This window comes from Sus scrofa, chromosome 8 (genome assembly GCF_054392235.1).
Source record: "Sus scrofa isolate SSC_HxYL_T2T_F1_AM1 chromosome 8, Sscrofa_HxYL_maternal_Yorkshire_Landrace_v2.0, whole genome shotgun sequence".
NCBI lineage: Eukaryota > Metazoa > Chordata > Mammalia > Artiodactyla > Suidae > Sus > Sus scrofa.
In genome coordinates this window covers 138,674,219-138,691,399 of record NC_139390.1, presented here as the reverse complement: position 1 = coordinate 138,691,399, position 17,181 = coordinate 138,674,219, and the positions used below count along the sequence as shown (strand labels likewise).

Below are 17,181 nucleotides of genomic sequence, written 5' to 3'. Positions count from 1 at the left end.
CACTGAGTGAGGCCAGGGATGGAACCTTCGTCCTCATGGATGCTAGTCAGGTTCGTTAACCACTGAGCCACAACGGGAACTCCAAGGAAAATATTTTTAAAGTCGAATATACACTTTCTATGTTTTTAGGATTTTTTTTTTTTTTTTTTTTTTTGGCCATGAGCACAGCATGTGAAAAGTTCCTAGGCCAGGGATCAAGCCCATGCCACAGCTGCGACCCAAACCACAGCAGTGACAACACCAGATCCCTAACCCACTGCGCCACCAGGGACTTCCTAGAATGGTTTTAAAAGTTACTAGTTAAGACAATTCAATGAAAATATGTACTTTAACAAATGGTATGTTTGGAAACAAAGTCATAATGAGATCTAACAATATTCCTTCTATAAAAGTAAAAACAAATCAGTGGTTTTAAATTGGCTAAATTTTATATATCACTTTCTTTACAGCTAAGTAGTCATTACGTAAAATTTCAATAATACTATGCTTTATCAAAGATTTTAATTTCTAACATTAAAAAATTATTCTGGGTATAGGCAAAGATCAAAAAACAAATGCTAAAAAAAAAACAAAAACAAATGCTAAAAGCTTAAGTTAAGCACACAGAAAGCAAATCTTTTTCAATAGGATTTTAATGGGAAGCTAAAGAGCTTAGAATTGTGTAAATAAATCCTTCCACCACTCTTTCCACCATCTATCTCCCATCCCCAACCACATGCGACCCGAACAGCCCAGCAGGAAACGTAGTTCTTGGATTGGCACGCCGAATGGGGACTCGGTGAAGGACAGAAAGGAAAACACGGTACGTGACAACCACCCAGCACGAAACGCAGAAATATCCTCCGTTCACACTGCTTTTCACAGGCTCATCCAGCCTGGAACTGGGAAACCCAAGGAGAGAGTTTCTCTGTGGCTCTTCTAAGTCTTCCCAAGAGCAAAGACTATTCTGTATTCACAGGAAAACCACTATTCTCTGGTCAATGGTATGTGAATGAATGGTTTTCTATTCCAATACAAATTAATTATGTTTGTATACCACATATGCTAAATTCATTGGCCCCTTTTATTTCAAGTGAGAAAAGAAACTTTTGAACATAGAGAGATGACCTAGCAGACAGTGAGATGTCACTGCACTAGGTCTGAATTTCTTAAGGCACATGGATGTACTCTTGTCTCAAAAGTGTACAGAAAGAGGGGAAGATGAGCTACACGACTCAAAAAGGGGAAAGAAAAGACTTCAACACATGTAAAATAATTAGAAGAAATAAGTATGTATTGAATAAATATTATAAACAAAGAATTTGCCCCTTCCCACTTTCCAGAGGTTAAAAAATAATAATGGGTTATCAAAAACATGAAAAAAATGTCAAATATAGATTATATCAGCTCTCTAGTTAAGGAGTTCTGTTGTGGCTCAGCGGGAAGGAACCCGACCAGCATCCATGAGGACCTGGATACAATCCCTGGCCTCGCTCAGTGGGTTAAGTATCAGGTGTTGAGGTTGACATGAGCTGTGGTGTAGGTCACAGAGGCGGCTAGGATCCAGTATTGCTGCAGCATAGGCCACAGCTGCAGCTCCAATTCAACCCCCAGCCTGGGAACTTCCGAATGCTGCATGTGTGGCCCTAAAAAAAAGGAAAAAAAAGAAAAGTAAATTAAGATTCTTCCATGAAAATTATGTATATTTATGAACAGGAAATTTGAAAAAAGCAAAGAGAAAAAGTACTTTATCAAAACTCCATCGATCATATCCAATTCCCCAAGTAGGTGTTCTTTCTGAACAAATGTGTACGTTCACTCTTGCTCAGTTTTGCACAGCCAATTTATCTTTCTTTGGGTTGTCATTTGTGTATGTGTGCTTTTAGGTGAAGATGAGATGTAAGAATTCGAAATTCTTTATACAATCTATATCCACGTATCTTTGAAAAGTCTATCAACTTTTATTTATTTTTATTTACTTTTTTCACAGCCACACCCGTCGCATATGGAAGTTCCCAGGCTAGGAGCTGAACTGAAGTTGCAACTGCTGGCCCACCCCACAGCCACAGCCACAGCCACACCTGATCCAGGCCCATCTGCAACCTATGCTGCAGTTTGTGGCAATGCTCGATCCTTAACCCACTGAGCGAGGCCAGGGATAGAACCCACATCCTCATGGACACTATGTCAGGTCCTTAACTTGCTGAGACACCACAGGAACCCCTCAATTTTTAAAAACATTATTAATAGGAATAAAAGCACAGCATAACAGTTGAACTGAATGTATGTTATTAGTTGTATGTTATTAGTTGGCACTGATAGGTTTCTAGGAATTATGAAATATGGTAAGTCACTCACTGAAGTAGCATGTGAACCAAATGACTGGCAGAACTGATGCCCAAATAAGAATTTATTTTCTGGAGTTCCCGTTGTAATGCAGTGGAAACGAATCCGACTAGGAACCATGGAGTTGCGGGTCTGATCCCTGGCCTCGCTAGTGGGTTAAGGATCCAATGTTGCCATGAGCTGTGGTGTAGGTCAAAGATGCGGCGTGAATCTGGTGTTGCTGTGGCTCTGCCATAGGCCGGCAGCGACAGCTCCGATTAGGCCCCTGGCCTGGGAACCTCCATATGCTTCGGGTGCGGCCCCAAGAAGACAAAAAAGACAAAATAAAAAAAATAGAATTTGGAGTTCCCGTCGTGGTGCAGTGGTTAACGAATCCGACTAGGGACCATGAGGTCGCGGGTTCGATGCCTGCCCTTGCGCAGTGGGTTAAGGATCCGGCGTTGCCGTGAGCTGCGGTGTAGGTTGCAGACGCGGCTCGGATCCCGCGTCGCTGTGGCTCTGGCGTAGGCCGGTGGCTACAGCTCCGATTCCACCCCTAGCCTGGGAACCTCCATATGCCGCGGGAGCGGCCCAAGAAATAGCAACAACAACAACAACAAGAGACAAAAGACAAAAAAAAAAAAAAAAAAAAAAATAGAATTTATTTTCTGTTAAAATATGATTAATCAGGAGTCTAGTATAATAGGAATCCTCAGGAGCATCATCTTAAATCAACAGATTTTTTCCTTTCTCTTCAAAAATACAAGAAACACATCATCTGTGAAAATTAAATAGTAAACATCAAATCCATTTATGAAAAAAACAGAAAAGATAAGCCAAAAGTAATCTCTAGGTCTTTTTTTTTTTTTTCTTTTTAGGGCCACACCATTGGCATATGGAAGTTATCAGACTAGGCGCCAAATCAGAGCTGCAACTGCTGGCCTACACCGCAGCCAGAGCAACGAGGGATCCAAGCCACGTCTGCGACCTACACCACAGCTCACGGCAATGCCAGATCCTTAACCCACTGAGTGGGGCCAGGGATCTAACCTGAATCCTCATGGATGCCAGTCGGATTCTTTTCAACGGAGCCACAACGGGCACTCCCTAGCTCTTTTAAAAGCCAAAAACAATCTCTTTTAGGAAGAAGAAACTTAAATGTCCACAGCAAAATAGCTCATACCTATTTATTTATGTTATTGGAATTGTAAAATTGTCTTTTCTTTCTTCCTTTCTTCCTTCCTTCCTTCCTTTCTTTCTTTGCTTTTTAGGGCCACATCCACTGCATATAGGAGGTCCCCAGGCTAGGGGTTGAATCGAAGCTACAGCTGCCAGCCTACACCACAGCCACAGCAACGCGGGATCTGAGCCACGTCTGCAGCAGACACCACAGCTCATACATGAGGATCCAGCAACACTGGATCCTTAACCCACTGAGGGAAGCCAGGGATGGAACCTGACACCTCATGGTTCCTAGTCAGATTGGTTTCTGCTGCACCACAACGAGAACTCCAAAATTATGTTATTTTCAAGGGCTGGATGCCATATTATAATAGAAATATATGATTTTCAGAGAATAATTATAATAGTAGAATGAAACATACAAAATTAAGCAACACCTTTTGCACATACAATGTAAATATCATTAAGACTTCGGTTTTACCAAAACTATAAATCCTTAATTTCATTCATGATCAGATCAAATTAATTACCCTGGCTCTTTGTTTTCCACTCCCAAATGGGCCTTTTGTGCCTTAAAGCTGTTATGTTTTACTTGGCTTAATCTATAACTAGAGCCAAACTGAAATAATCATCTGTGTCATCTAAAAAAAAAAAATTCTACAACATTGTGGGGAAAGAGAGAGGCAGTGGCCTGGCACTGATAACCACCCACCAGAAATTGGAAACTAAACCAGTGGACCCTGAAAGGCAGTAATTTGATAGACATTTTCTATAGAAACTGAGAAACCAAGAATACTATACATAAAATTTAATCTCTTTCATAGAATTTTTGCATTTTAGTTGATAACTTACATTTATATTTTGATTCTACTACTGGGGTTGTAATCGGCATGTTATTAATACAATTGTTGAGCTGGTATAAAAATTAATATATTATTTTATGAAAATATTACTATAATATAAATAATTCATTTAAAATTTGCTTTAAATTGAAGTAGCTCAGAAAGTTTTTGCTTATTCACTTTAAGATTCATGGAAAAACTCATTGTTACTACATTTCCACGACTTGTTCGCCCTACTCTCACCACCCACTGAGCACTAACTCTGCCTGTGGTACCTCCATGCTGGGGATGCTAAAGCAGCAGACACTGATGGCTGCCTTCATAAACCAGTATCCATCTCCAAACCCTGTTTCCCACACTTATCTTCTCTGGAGGCTAGAAAAGCTTGGTTCTCGCTTCCCGGTTTTCTTTGTGTAAGGAGGACACAAGATCTTGCCCATAATACATAGATGAAAGAGTACTAGAGCACAAGAGTCTTTTGGGAAAAGATTTTAATATTCTGTGTGTGTGTGTGTGTGTGTGTGTGTGTGTGTGTGTGTGCGCGCAAAAGGAAAAAGCAAAGGCTGGCCCCACACTTTTCCATCCTTCTTTTGGTCTTTAACGAGGATCATAGTCCGGAGTTGCAGCAGTCCTCTTAGGACCAGAAGAGGAAAGCCAAGAGAATGGCAGTGATGCTGGCATAGACAGCAGAAGCAGTTGCTTACCACCTGGTTTCTCATGTGAGAAAAAGAACCCGTTTTGTTGTTGTTGTTGTTGTTGCTGTTTTGCGTTGTTTTGTTTTGTTTTTTTAGGGCTGCACCCACGGCATATGGAGGTTCCCAGGCTTGGGGTCTAATTGGAGCTATAGCCTCCAGCCTACACCACAGCCACAGCAACACGGGATCCGAGCTACGCGTGGAACCTACACCACAGCTCACAGCAACATTGGATCCTTTACCCACTGAGCGAGGCCAGGGATCAAACCTACATCCTCATGGATACTAGTTGGGCTTGTTACTGCTGAGCCATGTCAGGAACTCCAAAAATAACCCATTTTGTTGAAGTCACTTCTTATCAGATAGTCTATTACTTGGAGATGATAGCCTTTTTGATGCGTTGCCCTCAAAGAGTTCACATTTTACTAAGAAAAAGCATGGTCAGATGCCCAAAATAAGTGAGTGTGCTTTAACTATAAGATATCTCCCCCTTCTCTTAATTCAAGAGAATGACGCTGATGCTCACTGCATTGTCCTGCGAAAGTCTGACTTTCAGAGTCTGGATGTTTGCTGGTGGCCTCTCCGAGCATCTATCTGAAAGAGTTCAAGCGCACACATGCCTCTCCTTTTGGCTGAAGGGAAGGAGCAGTGTTGTGTGAGTGCATGGATGCGCAGGGTGATGACAGCTCAGAGAAAGGCACGGCGCGATGACGACACCCCTTCACTTCCATCCCCATAACATAGTTAATTTCATCACAGACACTGTGATATAAAGAATACCTACAGTGCTGCTTCAAGAACCAGGTGACAAAATCTAGCACAGAGGTGGCCTTGCTTCTGCAGTTGAGCCAGCCCAGTTCTTGCTTATTGGTGGGCAGCTTCAGGAGCACTGAGAGACAGTCCTTGTGACACCAGCACCGATTCCCTTACCAAGAATTTCTGCAAGAGTGGAGGGACAAGCTCCCTGCTGCAAGGGATGTAAGAGTTCGACCTGCAGGAGGTTTGGGGACAAGAACAAAGACAAACCTTACGGAGCACTTATGAACTACCCCGCAGAGAATCCTACAAATATGGGAAGTAGATGAGACGTTTTTAGGAGTCTGGGGGCCCAGTGAGGGCAGAAGGGGCTAAATTTGTACCATTAACATCATAGGAATCCAATCCATAGCCCAAGCTGGTGAGAGGTTTTTTTTCCGCCGGCCTGGGCCACAGCCACAGCAACACCAGATCCGAGCTGCGTCTGCTACCTACACCACAGCTCATGGCAGTGCTGGCTCCTCAACCCACTGAGTGAGGCCAGGAGTCGAACCCTCATTCTCATGGTTCCTAGTCGGGTTTGTTAACCGCTGAGCCACTATGGGAACTCCTGGTAAGAGTTTTAAAGACTGACTTTTGGCAAACAGGTTTTAGCTAACAGACAACTTTTCGAAAGCTTTGTGATTTGGAGTATACTCTCTGATCGAAGGCAAAAAAGTTCATTCTTCTTTGAGTTCATATTAATGGCAGAGTTTTGTACTTGTCTTGAGAGAGATTACATGAGCAATATGAACACATATCTATTCTATTTGCCGTCACCCTTTCACTTTCCTTCCCTCAGTAGCGGAGAATAAAGACATCAACCAACACTCAAAAAAGACTAATATTTTCTGAACGCTGTTGCAAGAGAATACTGTGCTAAGCACTATGTGGGGATTTTTGAAAATAAAACGCAAGTACTACTAAGTGACCTGCACTTGGTCAAACCACGAGATTAACTAATGCTGCTCCACTTCGTCTATAAAACACATAGACTGATGCTGGGACCTTTTAATGCTTACTCATGGGCTATACCATAGCCCAGCTCTGTACATTTATCCTTCCTGCTGCTGAGTTCTCATCACCAAGAGCCATTCATTCCCTTCATTAGGAGTGTCTGAATGCCTTCAATGGGATAAGCACCATTCTAAGAGCCAGGGGCACAGCAGTGAATAAAGCAGACAGAAATCCCGCCCTTATGAGGCTTACATAAAAAGCAATTGTTCTCATTTTCTAAACTCTTAATACAAGTTATTCTTGCTAGTGTACTTAGGTAATTTTTGTTTGTTTGTTTGTTCTGAGGTAGACCAACAGCTTTATTGAAAGGTCAGAGCAAAGGTCCCACCCCCACACCCTACCCCAGTCCTGGCAGCGTCGGCGTCAGGCTCTGAGCATCCAGGCGTCCTGTAGGCCCTAATTTAATTTTTACATACTTTATTAAGTATAAGTGTAAAAAATATTTCCCCATTGAAAATAAAGTTGAAATTTTTATAACATTAATATTTATCACTTTACATGAATACTGTACTGAAAGCCCAATGAAGCTGAAATTTTGAAATGGTCAAAGTGGTAAATTTTATGTGATGTATATTTTATCACAATTTAAAAAAAAAATGAGTTGAATGGGGAGCTCCCATCGTGGCGCAGTGGTTAACAAATCTGACTAGGAACCATGAGGTTGCAGGTTCGATCCCTGGCCTTGCTCCATGGGTTAAGGATCTGGCATTGCCATGAGCTGTGGTGTAGGTCGCAGACGCGGTTTGGATCTCAAGTTGCTGTGGCTCTGGTGCAGGCCGGTGGCTATAGCTCCAATTCGGTCCCTAGCCTGGGAACTTCCATATGCTGAGGGAGCGGCCCTAGAAAAGGCAAAAAGATCAAAAAAAAAGAGTTGAATGCTACAGAAAGACAAATTACTGCCATAAATTACCAGAAGCAAGAAAACTGGATTATACAAATATAGAAAGACTCCAAAGTCACATTATTTCACAAGAGTCCTCAGGTTCTATGTTTCTTTTAATAAAAAAGAAAACAGAAAATTATAGATTTTGCATATGGGAAGGATTTACATTAAAAAAAAAAAAAAAAAAAAAGATAACCTAGAACTCTAATATTCATGGCCAGAAAGGCCTTGGCCCAGCATCAAAGGATTTGCTAATGAAAGTGTAGTCCAAAGTCTTTAGTAAAAGCTAGATGCTTGGAGTTCCTGTCGTGGCTCAGTGGTTAACGAATCCGACTGGGAACCATGAGGTTGCAGGTTCGGTCCCTGCCCTTGCTCAGTGGGTTAAGGATCCGGCATTGCCGTGAGCTGTGGTGTAGGTTGCAGACGCGGCTCGGATCCCGAGTTGCTGTGGCTCTGGCATAGGCCGGTGGCTACAGCTCCGATTAGACCCCTGGCCTGGGAACCTCCATATGCCGCAGGAGTGGCCCAAGAAATTGCAAAAAGAAAAAAAAAAAAAAAGCTAGATGCTTAAGTTATGTATATATAATTTTTTAGAGTTCCCTACTTTAACTTTTTAGATGAACTAAAGGATCTCTCAGCTTCAACTTTCCTCTTTTCATGTGGTTGTGAAGCGGGGCAGGCTCAAGGCTTCTCCCATTTTTATAAGTCTGGATTTGGCCCTAAACTGATAATCCATTAATAGGACTATTTTCCTCCTAAGTTTGCTATGAGACCTCACAGGGGAAAATGAAAAATCAACACCATCAACTTTTCTAAGAAACGTTTTACAAAGTGATGCTTTGCTTTATTAAACATTCCAATTCCACCTAACAAAGCCTGTAATGATCAACCTTCTTGCACAGCAGTTCACGCTCATCAGTGTGAAATCGCCCTCTTTAGAACAGAACATAAACGAGAAAACTTAACTTCTTATTTGGTTTCCATTTCTGGGAACACTTAAAAAAAAAAATCGAGATTAATAGTCATGAACCCTTAAGGCACGTCCTTAGGGGTCAGATTTAGATGACAGCATATTCACATTAAATTACCTTGTGTATGTTCAGACATGGCTAAGTTTCAAAAAAGCAGGAGGATTGTGGTTATTTGCCATACTCCCTTCAACCAAAGGGAAGCGGCAGTTACATAACTTGCCAGGACAGGTAGCAGAAATGAGTCAGAGACAGGACCAGCCCCAGTAAAAATTGTGAATTAGGCGGTTTGACTGCAGGGCCACACCCCTGCAGTACCACAAACGCTTCTCTGGTCCCCTCCCTTGGTATCAGCAGCCCGGAGGGTCAGCCTCACGCCACATACCTCTTCCCCGCCAAATTCCAGTCTCTGTCTCCGTCTCCTCCACTCACACCGAAACTAGCTTCCCTTCATTCCTCCGCCTCCTTCGTTAATTAAAATTTACCTCTCCAGTATCTCTCAGCCTCAGGGTTTACAGTGACAGCTACCTAATCTGATAAATCAATCACGCTAATGGGCAAAGAGGGAAAGCTGGAAGGGAAAACGAATTTAACTTCAGCCTTCTAAAGTTACCACCCTGCAGTTTAACTCATTAGTGACCGAGAGATGCGGCATTCGGGGGAGAGAAATATCGGGGGTCAGGGAGAGCCATAAAAGCTCCTGGCAAATCAAGCAGGTATCCACGAAGGCTTTGAGCCTAGCTTGGTGCCAGCCCTAATCAGAGCAACGCATGAGCCCTGGTCGGCTTGGAGGCAGAAGGCAGACGTGGAAAACAGCTGGCAGAATCTGGTTGGCAAAGGAACATAGAAGTTACAGGAGCACCACAATTAAATTTTTCTGACTTAATCTTTTGCAGGATTAGCTAGCCCCTGGTACCAAATAAATATTTCCTGAAGTTTCTCTTCAGAATGAAAGAGATTATTTAAAATTTCTTTCTCATTAAGTCTAAAACACGAATTCCAAAAATCCATACAGTTCTTGTTGCTGCTGTTGTTTGACTTTTTAAAATAGTGCTTTAAAGTTTACAAATAGTTTCCATTTGCATATTTCATTTAATCCTATTGAATAGTGAACAGATATCACAGGTTATTATGTGTGGAACATATTAGCTCTTATTTCTTTTTTGTTTTTTGTCTTTTCTAGGGCCACGCCCGCGGCATAGGGAGGTTCCCAGGCTAGGGGTCGAATTGGAGCTACAGCTGCCGGCCTACACCACAGCCACAGCAACTCGGGATCCAAGCCGCGTCTTCGACCTACACCACAGCTCACGGCAACGCCAGATCTTTAACCCACTGAGCGAGGCCAAGGATCGAACCCGCAACCTCATGGTTCTTAGTCAGATTTGTTAACCACTGAGCCACAACGGGAACTCCTCTTGTTATTTCTTTCAAACCTCTTCGGAAAATGAGGCTCACAGAAATTAGGAGACTTGCCAGATTTGTACTTAGGTCTCCTCACTGTACTGAGCTACCAGGATGCCTCTCAACGTTTAGAGTTATCTTTGCCACTGCTGCCATGTAACTCTCCATCCGAAGGGAACTCTCACATTTTAAAGAGAATTCAGCTACTGCCAAAAGAAAATAACCTGCTTATTTAACGGACCTGAGGTTAACTGTGGTCCCGTCTGGTTTCTCTCGCCACATTTTTCCCTAGCTAATTCTTGATTCACTTGGAAGTGTTAGTACTACCTCGCAAAGTCTTCCTTAAGCACCGTCAAGAATTTGTGCTCCAATTACCTGCTCATGTTTTGGTAGATTACTCATCTTGCTTCTGCTTCTCAGCTGGGCAAAGTTCCCATCACAGTCCTTACTCTGTAAGCAAGAAAGGATAATATGTTTCTGGGCTTAAAGGGGGGAAAAACACGAACATAGTTGATACAAGCCAAAACACACATATTTCAAATTGAGATGAACACAAGAAGCCAGCTGGGAAAACACTGCTATTTACAGGTTTAGATTAGCCTAGAATTCATTTCAACCTTTGAGGTAAAAGGTGGTATTTCAAAATCGCTGGCATTTAAAGGACACAAGGTCAATATTTTGGAGGAATATAAACCCCTTTCTGAATTTATTGAAACACATAGATGCTTTCTGCAGAAAAATGCACAAAACACACATACTTGGAATATAGTCTCAAGGAGACTGTGATGGGGTGATCCAAAGTTTCCACAAAAAAAATTCCTTAGAGTGGGACACAAGGATGTTCCCAAAGTGATGAACACTTTGAAGCATAAGGGCCATGTGGAAACCCAGGTAAATTTCTATACGGTCAGCTGTCTGGTCTCTCTCTTGTCAGCTGTGATAATCTATGCTGAACTTTTTGTTTGTTTTTTTTAATAGAAGCTAGCAAAAGAGAAATAATTTTTAGTCTTTAAGAGAAAAACCACCTATGCTAGTCTCTGAATTAGCACTGTCCAATAGGACTGTCCACAGGACGTTCTACCAGATGTAAATGTTCCATATCTGTGCAGCTCCAATGGGGAGTCACCAGCCACGTGTGGGAAGTGAGCCTTGAAATGTGGCTAGTGGGGCTGAGAAAGTGAATTTAAAATTAAAAGTTAATGAACACACAAATTTTTTTTCTCGGGGTGAAAACTTTTAGGATCTACTCTCTCAGCAACTTGCAAATACACAATAGAGTATTATTAACCATAGTCCCTATGCTGTATGTTACATTTACTTTATAGCTGGAACTCTTGTCTTTTTTAACCCCCTTGGCCTTTTATACAAAAGCAATGATGTGCTTGTTGTAAAGATTTTAAATAAAAACATTTCAGAAACGCAATGTTTTCTTTATTTCTAATCCTCAGAGAAACCAGTTAACACCATAAATATTAACATATCATCATACATAGGTATATATGTACTTTTGAACAGAAATCAGATCAATATGTGCGGCAACCTGATTTTATGGCTAGCTAATATATGTGGATGACCATACTTCATTTAATCATCCTACCATTATGGACATTTGTTTTTATTTTTATGACTACCAACAATACTGCAAAGAATATTCTTTTTTTTTGGTCTTTTTAGAGCCACATCTGCAGCATATGGAAGTTTCCAGGCTAGGGGTTGAATCAGAGCTGTAGCTGCCGGCCACAGCCACAGCCACGCCAGATTGCAGCCACATCTGTGAACCGCACCTCAGCTCAGAGCAATGCCGGATCCTTAGCACACTGAAGAAGGCCAGGCATCAAACCCGAGTCTTCATGGATACTAGTTGGGTTCGTTACCTCTGAGCCACCACAGGAACTACAAGAATATTCTTAATCATGTGTGTAAAATTCTATAAATTTTACAAAGTGGATAAATGTCCAAAATGGAATAACTGCAAGGGTATAAACATTAGTAAATTATGAAAGACACTGCAACTGTATTCCCAAATGGAATAAGCCAACCAATAATCCCACCAACAATGATGAAACCATATCTATTTCACATATTTTCACCAATATCAGATAACATCTTTAAAAATATTTTTCCAATAGCTATAAGTAACTCATTTTTATTTTTTTTCTTTATATAGTACTTTTACTTCAAATATTCGTTGCTTGAAATCATCACATTGCAAATCAACTATACTTCAATAAAACTTTAAAAAATGAAAACAATTCATTGCTTTTCTGCACTTCTTTTATTTTTATTTCTCTATAGATGATTCACTGATATTTCACTGATATTTTTATTCTCTACAGATGATTTGCATTTTGTGTAGTAAAAATTTACAAAAATTCTTGGAGTTCCCATCATGACTCAGCAGTTAATGAACCTGACTAGTATCCATGAGGACATGGGTTTGATCTCTGGCCTTGCTCAGTGGGTTAAGGATCCAGCGTTGTGGTGGTTGCAGTGAGCTGTGATATAGGTTGAAGACTCGGCTTGGATCCCAGGTTGCTGTGGCTGTGGTGTAAGCTGGCAGCTACAGCTCCGATTCAACCCCTATCCTGAGATCCTCCATATGCCAAGGGTGTGGATCTAAAAAAAGAAAAAAAAAAAAAATTTACAAATTCTTTTAAGGTTTTTAGGAGACAAATGGGTAGCTGCTGCTACTACCGAAATAAGTCCCATATGGATCAAAGAATGAAATGTGAAAGCCATAAAAGTTCCAGAGGAAAACATGGGATAATATTTTTGCTAACAGAAAATAGAATGGCTTGGAAGCACACACAAAAAGCTGCTCGTAAGAGAATGTAAACTATACCTGTAATGTGATAGCATTTCACACCTATTAGATCAAAAAAGTTTGATGTTGTGTTGGTGAGGGTGTAAAGAAACAATGCATTATCGGAGTTCCCATCCTGGTGCAGAGGAAATGAATCTGACTAGGAACCATGAGGTTGTGGGTTCGATCCCTGGCCTTGCTCAGTGGGTTAAGGATTCCGCATTGCTGTGCCTGTGGCATAGGCCAGCGGCTACAGCTCTGATTAGACCCCTAGCCTGGGAACCTCCATACCCTGCAGGTCCAGCCCTGAAAAGGCAAAAAGAAAGAAGAAACAATGCATTATTAAACTTTCCATCTGTATTAGGATAACTGTACCTTGTATTACTTTGCAGTTTTGTGTATCAAAATGTAAAATGCTACTCTAACTCATCTTTTATTGCTTCTAAATTGCTTTTTTGATTGATCTTTAGAGTTTTTATATAATTGCAAACAAATGACAATTCTGACACTTTCAGCATTTAATTTCTTATCTCTACTCCATACCTAATTCCACTGGCTATCATTTCCTTACATGGTATAATGGTGGGCAATCATGGCTTTGTTCCCCACTCAGTGAGAATAATTATCGTCTTTCATTATACAGCAAGTTTCTGGCTTTGATATAAAATATGCATTTTAAAAAGTTTTTTATTAAGGAATTAAAGTTTATTAAAATGGTGGATTTTACAAAACCCTTTTCAGTATCAACAGAGACATTGACACAGTTTTTCTCCAACTATATGAATAAATTTTCTATTATTAAATCATTCTAATATGCCTGGCATAATTCCTCTTAACTTTGGCATATCATTTGTAGTGCAGTACTAAGTTCTATTTGTTCACATTGTATTTTAATTTTATATTATATCCTAAAGGAGATTAACCTGTAGATTTCTCTTCTGTGCACTTTTTATCAGGTTTTGTTATCGAAGCCGTTTATTTAAAAACCAGCCTTTCAACTCATACAAAACAGAAAGTTTTCTGGGGAAAAAGCCTTGAGGGCAACCACCTAAAATAACCTTAATGCAAAACAAAACAAAACAGCTCACCACTCTGTGGTTTGTCTACTTTGGTAAAAACTTCCAACACTATACTCTGTATCATCTGTCTGACATGAATTCACAAGTTATTCCAAATATCCTATATGTTGCTTTTCTTTCTGATAAATACAGGGAAATTTCTTTCAGTGGCAGAAAGAGGCAGATGTTTCATGAAGGTTTTTATTCTCATAAAACTACCTCTCCCTCTCTACCTCACTACTCTGATACTTGAACCAGAACATTTAAAAACTGCTATTTCAGAAAATTGGGGAAGAACTGAGGAAAATGCTCCAATCCTTCACGTCCATCTCTAGTTCAACTGGACTGGTCTTCTCACTGTTATGTCCATTCACCACTCTATTCCTGCTGCTGCACTTCGGTTTTCTGTCCTTTCCTTCAGATGCCTTTCCTCATCTTCGCTTCATTCATCCCACTCCCTACCCCTCAAAGCCCACTTGAAATTCCTTTCCTCCTTAATCTGCCGAATCCAGCCCATTTTACATACCCCAGACTTGCTTGCATGGACTATTGCGTGCTGTGTTTGGCTGTACATTCTAGCTATAATCTCAAATTGTTTCAAGAACTTTCTTTCTTAGGCTCTGTGGTTATCGCCTGGAGGTCAGGGCCCTTCAAATTCTGCTGAGCATTTTCTATTGTGTTTAGCGCTGTAAGGAATCACACTTGTGCATGTCTGCAGGTCATATTTGACTGAACACATCCACCACAGTCATTCATTTAGTAAATGAGATGATGAAAATTCAAGTGCTGGCCAAAGGTAAATCACTACTATCAATTCCCTCACTCATCACATACGCACAGCAGCTTCAGGGGCTGGGGGACCTAGAATTGCAGTTCTAACTTTGCCTCAGATCGCTACCTTTTGGAACCTGCCATGAAGTTTAGAATCACCTAGGGCTCAAAACCAGGGGTCCAGGACTAAATTAACCCCCAGGCCTTTGTACCAGGTTTATCTTACACTTTTGAGGAAAAAAACCTCAAACTTTGGAGACTCACATGAGTTTCCATTTGGTAATTTCCAAGATACCATTTGCTCGTGGATTCAGTAAGACCTCCTTGTAAATTCTGTTTCTGGAAACCCCAATCTTTGAGCTTGCAGGAGGGTCATCGCTGCTAGGACACACCTTTGCCAAGCGGTCACTGCAGTCCTATATGGAAAAATGGAGGTTCTTCGTTCTATTCCGCTATGTCAAACCTTTCGCTTCAATCTTTAACTTTAGGATTACCCTAACTTGACAAGTAAAACCACCAGACTTTACCCACTTTTTTCAAAAATATGAGAGTGTGAGTTTTTCCGAGGGCATGTGGGGCTGACCCAGTGCTGCCACCCCATCTTTGAAGATCGCTTTACAAGGGTGGTAAGACTTACCGAGCTGTTTTCGTTGACCCCGCCATTTCCAAGCTACTACACTGCTGCAGGGAGCTGGCACGGCCCTGCTCCTTCCCTCCCATTCTTCTCCTCTCCCTTTCAGAGCCCAAATCCGCCCGGTGAGAACATGGAAACGAGGCTGGAGGCAAGGCAGGGCACGGGGGGAGGGCCATGCGGACTGACCGAGGAAGGGCGAGAGGGAGTTTTCCTCTCTGCCTCGCACGCCCCAGGGCCCTCAACTTCTGTTTCTGAAGTTGCAAGTGCGGCGGCGGTCGGGGGGCGTTTTCCCCTCCGCCTAAAATCAGGAGTCCACCCCGCCGGGGCAGGAACGCTGCTGCGTGGCGGTCAACCTGAGCGCCCGGCAAGCCTGAAGAACGCGAAAAGCCAGGCCCCAGGCACCCGTTGTCATGGGAACCCGGGCGCCCGTCTCCCGGGCGACCTCGTTCCTCGTGAGGGGGCGGGGCTGCAGGGCCGTCGGGCCAATGAGGCGGAGCGGCCGGAGATCCTCGGTCTCCCCAGGCGTCCCGGGAGGGTTGATGGACAGGAATTGGGGCGGGGCCTGCGCGGCGGCCTGAGGTGGAGCCCGAGAGGGGCGAGGAGCTGCGGCCGCCGCGGCGCGGCGAGGGTGACACACCATGGTTGCGGCCCCGAGAGACGGTCGTGCCGGTGAGCAGTCCCTGGCTCCCCGGTCTGCCTCGGCCGCCTCGGCAGCGCACGGGGCCGGCTGCAGGAGCTGAGCCGCCTCGCGCCGGCGGGCTTTGGCGAAGCCTTTGGGGACGCGCAGAGCCGCGGAGGGCGGAGAGGTTGCGCGAGCGCACGCGGGTCGGGCGGTCCGCCGGGGTCGCGGCTGGAGGGGCGTTTCGGAGGCGTGGACGAGGAGGAGATGCTGCTCCTCTTCTCCCCCTCCCCAGGCTCCTTCTCCAGCTCCTTCGGCCCACGCCCGCAGCCGCTTGGGGAAGAAGAGGTGGTGGCTCCCCGCGCCCGCGGCCCGCCCCGACGCCGCGTCCCCGCAGCCCTCGCCCCGCGCCCCCGTAGCAGGACCGGCTCTCCGGACGAGCGGGTAAGGACGGGAGCTGCCCTGGGCTCCGGGCTGGGTGTGCAGAAAAGTGCAAAGCAAAGTACACCGCGCACGCTCTCTTCCTCCCCTCTTTGCTTTTGCTCGAGCCCCTAACATCGACTCCGCTCTTGCTCTTGTGGAAGGAACTTTTCTGGGGTTTGAGTGTTTTGTTGGGGTGGGATGGGGTGGGGCGGCCGGGGCGGGGAGGGATGCGATGAAGTTGGATTGCGAATTCCGCGGAGGAAAGCCGGATTCTTGGGAATTAAACCCCAGAGGAGGACTGAGAGATTGCGGGGTAATGAGAGTGACATTGCCCCATCGTGCTACTGCAGATCTGCTCTGTGCGTGCTTAGGGAAGGGCTCCCGGAGTCTGTTTCTAATTTCTGTAAATGATTGTGGACATGGTGTGGTTAGAGGCCGCCCAGAAGAATGTGTATATGTAAGGGCTCGGAGAAGAGGGGGTGGGGGGGTGGGGAAGAGGAGGCAGAGACACTGCCTGATGCAAGCTCTTTCATTGCTTTTTTTCTGCGTGCTGGAGTTAACCACCCCTCGCCTTCGCTCATTACACAATACTGTAGCTCGGAAAGCTGAAGTTTGGTAAAGGCAAAAAAGTTTTCACTAAAGTTTCATTTCTCCCCGTCGTCTCTGTATTGGAGAAAGGGAGCGGGAACAGATATTACCACTAAAATATTACGTTTTCATTGGCCGTACACGTTTGATCGACACCTCCACACGCTTCCAGCTAATCTCTTCCACAGCCTTGTGTCA

At 43.4% G+C, this 17,181-nt stretch overlaps 2 protein-coding genes across 20 annotated transcripts in view; one reads left to right on the top strand and one right to left on the bottom strand.

Moving 5' to 3' along the window:
• Positions 1 to 1,255: 1,255 nt before the first annotated feature.
• Positions 1,256 to 17,115, bottom strand: LOC106504776 (uncharacterized). Its single transcript, XM_084971140.1, has 4 exons — positions 17,108 to 17,115; positions 15,357 to 16,667; positions 10,463 to 10,537; positions 1,256 to 1,625 (listed from the first exon to the last, which is right to left on the bottom strand). Exons 1-3 carry the CDS (start codon positions 17,113 to 17,115, stop codon positions 10,504 to 10,506), a joined length of 1,353 nt encoding a protein of 450 aa, XP_084827266.1. The 3' UTR covers positions 1,256 to 1,625; positions 10,463 to 10,503.
• The window catches only part of PTPN13 (protein tyrosine phosphatase non-receptor type 13), a 216,182-nt gene continuing 214,951 nt past the window's right edge, over positions 15,951 to 17,181 (top strand). For all 19 annotated transcript variants that reach the window (XR_014813441.1, XR_014813440.1, XR_014813438.1 and 16 more), the window contains exon 1: positions 15,951 to 16,416. The gene's annotated coding sequence lies outside the window, so the exon portion shown is untranslated. The remainder of the gene's footprint in view (positions 16,417 to 17,181) is intronic.